Source organism: Macrobrachium nipponense, chromosome 37 (assembly GCF_015104395.2).
Source record: "Macrobrachium nipponense isolate FS-2020 chromosome 37, ASM1510439v2, whole genome shotgun sequence".
NCBI lineage: Eukaryota > Metazoa > Arthropoda > Malacostraca > Decapoda > Palaemonidae > Macrobrachium > Macrobrachium nipponense.
The window spans coordinates 17,863,088-17,870,587 of NC_061097.1; the positions used below are offsets into that span (position 1 = coordinate 17,863,088).

Below are 7,500 nucleotides of genomic sequence, written 5' to 3' on the forward strand. Positions count from 1 at the left end.
TTGGAAGAAAAAATTAATTAGTTTAATTATGTTGAGAGAGAGATAGAGATAGAGAGAGAGAGAGAGAGAGAGAGAGAGAGACTTGAATCTGAGTAAGATATAACTTGCTAGGTACGTTACTCCTTGGTTAAGGTATATATATATATATATATATATATATATATATATATATATATATATATATATACATATATATACAATGAAGGTAGGGGAAGCACACCAACAGGTCAAGGAACTCATATTTATTAAGTTGCAAACGTTTCGAAGCCAACCAGCAGGCCTCATTTTCAAGCTAAAAAGTAACAATATCTAATTAGTACAATAAAATTAAGCTACAATATTAAATACACAATATAAAGTACAATAAAACAATCATAGTTAAAAACACAAATAAGGACCAACCGTTGAGTGTGAAGACAGAGGAAGGACTAACAAAAAACGTAAGCAGTTCACGAGAGGTAAAGAGGTGTAGACGTGGCATGGGTGTTCAGTGAGGGGACCAGTTTTTAATAAACAAAGATTCATTAATTGCTAAAACCTTGTGATTGGAAGCTCTGCCCAAATTCTGAAAGTCTTTGTACTGGATCGAATGCCTACATTTATCGGTATGATCCCTTATGTTGGAAAATTCGGGATTCGAAAGCTTAGTGCCAGTTCTATAGCTGATAGCTCTATGACTGTCGATTCGGACCTTGAGTAACCTATGTGTCGATCCAATATAGGTTCCTCGATTACATCGAGGACAAGTAAACTTGTAAATGACACATGAGGTCATCAATGGATCCAAACGGTCCTTGAAGTTGAAAAGGCTACCGATATTCAGTGGGTTTGTAGGTATATAATTTTGAATTTTCAATGGGCGGGAGGGGATTGACCAGACATTAAAGCGTGGAGTTCCTTATATAAAGTTGTATTGTGAATAAATAAAAGGAAGGCTAGCATAGAACGGTAATTTAGGAACGTGAGGAGTAGGATGACGTGGAACAAAAATATTATTTAAAAAATTTGGAGACATGCTTAAAGAACAACTGGGTGGGAAAGCAGTTGCTGTTAAAATATTTTTGCAAGAACGTGACTTCATTGTGAAAAGATTGCCAACTAGAAGACAAAGCAAAGGCTCGGTGAAGCATGGTTAATAAGGCATTTATCTTAAAATCAAGAGAACAAAAACTATAAAAATTTGTACCAAGACCAGTGAATGTCTTTTTTTTCTAAAAAACGGAAGTTGAGAAGCCATGAGAGGAGCGTGTAATTAAAATATCTAAAAAAGGCAACTGATTGTTGGTTTCGTGTTCAATGGTGAATTTGATGTTAGGGTGAAATGAGTTGATGAAAGTTAATGTCTGGTCATCTCCCTGCCATGAAAATCAAAATTATACCTACAAACCCACTGAATATCGGTAGCCTTTTCAACTTCAAGGACCGTTTGGATCCATTGATGACCTCATGTGTCATTTACAAGTTTACTTGTCCTCGATGTAATCGAGGAACCTATATTGGATCGACACATAGGTTACTCAAGGTCCGAATCGACAGTCATAGAGCTATCAGCTATAGAACTGGCACTAAGCTTTCGAATCCCGAATTTTCCAACATAAGGGATCATACCGATAAATGTAGGCATTCGATCCAGTACAAAGACTTTCAGGTTTTGGGCAGAGCTTCAATCACAAAGGTTTTAGCAATTAATGAATCTTTGTTTATTAAAAAACTGGTCCCCTCACTGAACACCCATGCCACGTCTACACCTCTTTACCTCTCGTGAACTGCTTACGTTTTTTGTTAGTCCTTCCTCTGTCTTCACACTCAACGGTTGGTCCTTATTTGTGTTTTTAACTATGATTGTTTTATTGTACTTTATATTGTGTATATTTTAATATTGTAGCTTAATTTTATTGTACTAATTAGATATTGTTACTTTTTAGCTTGAAATGAGGCCTGCTGGTTGGCTTCGAACGTTGCAACTTAATAAATATGAGTTCCTTGACCTGTTGGTGTGCTTCCCCTACCTTCATTGTATAGTTGGGTTTAGAGAAACCTCCGCCTGTTTAAAATACATATATATACTATATTATATATATATATATATATATATATATATATATATATATATTATATGCACATATATGCATATGTATATTTATACATAAATATATGTATGAATGTAAATACACACGCGCACACACATTATATATATATATATAATTCCTATAGTTTTCTGCACAGTTTATGATAAACTATTAAATTAGCAATATATTCCGGCAATATTATATTTTGGGTATTTGTATGGTTTTGAATAGTAACAAACACAGAGCGATAAATGTAATACCATAATAGTACATTAAAAAACACAAATTGCCGGGAGAAACACGCATGAAAACATCAAAATATTCATAACAGCAAAAACCAATAATACTGTTGCAACCATCACGCAATTTGTGAGTAAAAAGTCCATGTCATTATTATTATTATTATTAATTTGGTAGAGGACCCTCTTTTAGGCAAATGCTGTTAAAAAGAATGGCAGAATTAGGCGAGTTGATTTTATATATTGTTTGTTCTATTTTCCTTACACATCGCTTCTCAGGCTCAGCGATAGTTTCTGAGTAACTGGCCAATATTCATATTGGGAATTTTCAAAAAGTATAAATGCTGAAGGTAATCTTTTATTTTATTAGAACAGGATCTCAGGTCCTAGTCAAGCATGGGTCTTCGCACCACTGACGACGACCCCTGCTTGACTTGGACCTGAAATCCTGTTCTAATAAAATAAAAGATTACCTTCACATTTATACTTTTTGAAAATTCCCAATATGAATATTGGCCAGTTACTCAGAAACTCCGCTGAGCCTGAGAAGCGATGTGTAAGGAAAATAGAAAAAACGATATATAAAATCAACTCGCTTAATTCTGCCATGCTTTTTGACAGTATTATGATTATGATGATTATTATTAATAAATTCTATGCAAATAAAACCTTTACAAAATAAAATTGCCATAAACGAATAGATAAAAGAACTGATCAAAGAGAAAAGAAATAGATAAAAATAAAAATAAAAGATATGTGAAAAAATGCATTCTTGGGAGTACCCTCATGCGTAGGTATTGATACCCATGACTCTTAAATCTTGGTACGAAAGCTATAGTACAGTGGGTAAGATACATAGACTAAGTTTCAAAGGTTAAGATACAATGGTATGGTACAGAGACTATGCTGCAACCGTTATGGTACAAATGATATGGTGCATCGGTTAAGGTGCAGCAGTTTAGTTCACCAGGTATAGTACAAAACCTATAGGTATACAGCAGTCGTAACACAGAGGCTACAGTCAAAAGGTTAAGATACAGGGATATGGGGTAAAAACTCCTGCCCGAGCTTTTAAAACACTGGGTATATGGTCACCATCAGTAACTAGGTTGATATGGCACCATACTCCAATAGTGAGAGTGGAAAAATTATTGGTTGGTTCATCCACATGGGTCCCAACAAGGTATAATTTAAAATCGACTACCAACCCGAACAAAAAACTACAAAAAAAAAATAATAATGACCTCGCCTTCCGCAACAGTAGAGCAGCTAATATTCAGCGACATAAAAGCCAGTAGAACAACAAAACATAAGTCACTTGTGTGTCCGAAAAAAAAAAAAGCAATCAGTTCTCTGCACAGCTTATGAAACTCACAGCCGCGGCCCATGAAAATTTCTTTCAGCCAAGTCCCTGAGGTGGCCTGTGTTGACGGCACCTATAGCGGTGTCAGACGTACGATCATGGCTAACTTTAACTTTTAAATTATATAAAAAGACTACTGAGGCTAGAGGGTTGCAATTTGGTATGTTTGATGATTGGAGGGTGGTTGATCAACATACCAATTTGCAGCCCTCTAGCCTCCGTAATTTTGAAGATCTGAAGGCGAAGAGAAAAAGTGCGGACTGACAAACAAAGCCATCTCACTAGTTTACAAACAGCTAAAAAACAATCTCAGTTGACAAAAATAGCCGACAAGAGAGATGCAACAAAGTGATCTGACGAAAGTGGATAAACACACTTTTGTATTTATGAAAGGGTGTTCTCAAAATTTGATATTATAAAATATGTAAATCGTGTTTCTTCACATTCGAATCTCAATATATATTTCTTTTTTACTTAAGGCTTGTTACAGGGAAAATCATAAACGTCCTTACAGAATTAACCTCGGAATCCCTGTATGCACTTGCTAGTTACTTGAACTATCTCTCGTGTAACTTTATAAGTTTATATTTTACTTATGTTAAAACAATTAGCCAAAGTGAATGTATTTTATGGTGCTACTTTCTGTGTCTTTCAGGATACTAGGCAATAATCGACCAAATATTTTTTTTTAACAAAAAAAAGTTTTAATATTACCTTTATCATTAATAACTATTTTCTTGCAGGTTTTAACGACATTAGTGCTATAAAATAGCATATAATTAAACTTTTAAAAGACTCCCAGAAGATTTTTTATTTAATGAATCTAATTATGGAAAGAAAAAGCTATTATTAATTGTCACTTTTTGTGCTTTACTGTTAAAAGAAACAACTACGCAATTGTTAAAGACGAAAGTGAATGTCTTGTGACGATGAGGAACAAATACCTGTGACATGGCAAAGGAATCCCTGAGTGTTGGGGTCTATCCTTCTCTGAGAGGGGACAGCGCAGTCCCCGGGTAGAGGTACAGGAGAAGAAAACTTGAGGGAAAAAAGCCTTCTAACCTCCGTATTCGTCTATGATGGACATCCACTGAGTTACGATGAAGTCATACTTGAGGGGCTGCCAGTGATAACATCAGCTGGCGGCGTAAAACATCGTGCATTACTTTGAAAAATTATCGTAGATATCGATTATAAACAAAAAATCCTATTTGAAAAATAGCCCCCAACACATTATTAGATATTTTTCCAGGTACAGCGTTTCGTGTATGAGAGAAAATATGCTAAAACCGAATATGGTATGTTGATAAATCTATAAAATGTAATTGCCCCTCAACAGCATAAACAAGTCGACCTGCGACTCTCGAGTTCTCAGTGGAATAAAAAGGGCGCGGGGAGGAAGACTGTCGATGTAAACAACACCATGAATTTCTCCCGTACGAATTAATCTGTGGCCTTTGAGTTGTGAGTGAGAGAGAAAAAAAAAAAAGGTTTTGAAAAGAGAAAACTGAATACAAACAAAGCCATGGATTTCTTCTTCTTCTGCTCTGACGTAGAAAAGGCAGGTTACCATCAGCGAAGAGGCGGCGACAGAGCGGCGATCTGAGCGTCGTGGGATGTTGGAGAGGCCAGAGTCAGAGGCATGGTGGAGGCGGCGGTGGGGATCAGAATGGTGGCTTCGCAGCTCCTCCTAATGAACCACTTTCTCATGACTCTCAGTCACAACACCGCCGATCTCAGCTCGATCCACGATATCAATAGTAAGTGACTGACGCTATAGTATTTGTGCCTCTTCTACGGAGGGTTTTCCAGACTCTTCTGCTGCACCCTATTTAATGCCGGTCTCATCCGACTATGTATTTTCAACCTTGTTTTCTTATAATGAGTATCTGTAGACACACAGACACAGACATATATATATATATATATATATATATATATATATATATATATATATATATATATTATATATATATAACTGAATCACAAAAAAAATAGAACGTGATAAATATATAAATATATATTCCACGGCGGTAAATAGAAACGAATTCTTGTACTTTAAATTAGCTAAGTAAAGGACGAGAAGTCGAAAGGCCTTGCAGAATTCCGTCGTTTCTCTTTCCTTCGTGGAATTTGTCTTTATATACATATAGTATATATATATATAATATATATATATATATATATATATATATATATATATATATCAAATACACACATATATATATAATATACTATATATATATATATATATATATATATATATATAATATATATACATATATAAATATTAACACACATATCTATATATATATATATATATATATATATATATATATATATATATATATATATATATATATATATATATATATATATATATATATATATATACACACATATATGGGGATACAATCCACAATTAAGTAAAATCCTTCTGTAGTTTAAAATATATATTTCTTGTACAGGATTAAAGCTTTCGACCATCAGCTGTGGTCTTGTTCACTAAAATGTGATATATATACACATACACACATTCTTATTCGTTTTCCTGAGTCTTGAAAAGTTATTGATTCTTGAATTAAAAGATGTTATGTGTTTCAGTCCCTATCTTATTACATCACCATTAATTTTCTTGAAAGTTTGCTGTTAATTATGGGATACCTCATCACACCCACACTCACATGCGCTCTCGTTTACGTAATGTCTATGTAGAGAAATATTTTGTATAATTCTAAGTTATGTATCCAACTCGATGAAATTCTCTCTCTCTCTCTCATGAAATATTATTTTCTTTTCATCAGCTATCTCTAGTTATCTCAAGAGTTATTTTAAATAACATGCACACACACACACACATATATATACATATATATATATATATATATATATATATATATATATATATATATATATATATATGGAAAGTCAAAATCATTATTAATGAGCCTATATATATAACACATTTACAACGCAAATCGAAAATTATAAAAGCACCATTATTATTTATAGCTATATATACTATATGTATATATCTAATATATTTATATATATATACAGTAAGTCCTCGGGTTACGCCGGTCTCGACTTACGATGTTTCGTGGTTACGAACGCGCCCCCATAAAAATATAAAAAATAATATTTTGCGTCGTTCCGTCTTACGCGGTTTAGCGTCAGGCGACGTAAACAAACGCGAACTAGTTCCGGGCGCACGGCGGAAGAATACGCTTTGTGGGGGAGAGGACGCGTCGCTTCGCTACGCTCATTCCTCGCCCATACGCCATTTTGGTTGTTTACACTGCCTCTCTCTCCCTCGTGTTGTATCGTTTTTGTAACTTTTTGCTCTTTGTTATGGCTCCCAAGCGCAAGGCGGACTCTTCTGATGGTAGTGCATCGAAGAAAAGAAAGGCCATCACCATGGAAATTAAAGTGGACATTATAAAGCGATCTGAGAAGGGAGAAACGCCAACAAACATTGGCCGCTCGCTTGGCCAGTAGTATGTTCTGCCTCACCTCAAGAATCACCTGCCTCAGCATCTCCAGTAGTATGTTCTGCCTCACCTCAAGAATCACCTGCCTCAGCATCTTCTGGAGGTTCTTTTTCTCTTCACTAACCTCCCCCAGTCTCTCCAGCACCGCAGCTTCCTCTCCAGTGTGCAAGCCAATCAAATTAATAAAGGTAAGGAATTGTTCTCTCGTTGTTATTGATAGGTATTTACATTAAATCATGTGGTATTTTCAATGTTCCGACTTACGCTGAAAATCGTGTTACGACGCATCTTAAGAACGGATCAACGTCGTAACTCGAGGACCCCCTGTATATATATTA

At 34.9% G+C, this 7,500-nt stretch overlaps 1 protein-coding gene across 1 annotated transcript in view; it reads left to right on the top strand.

Annotated features, from left to right (window-relative positions):
• LOC135209043 (uncharacterized) overlaps positions 1-7,500 on the top strand; it is a 290,385-nt gene that overhangs the window by 132,031 nt on the left and 150,854 nt on the right. The window contains exon 2 of the mRNA XM_064241585.1: positions 4,415-5,431. Within this exon, the coding sequence (XP_064097655.1) occupies positions 5,314-5,431 (118 nt within the window). The 5' untranslated portion in view covers positions 4,415-5,313. The remainder of the gene's footprint in view (positions 1-4,414; positions 5,432-7,500) is intronic.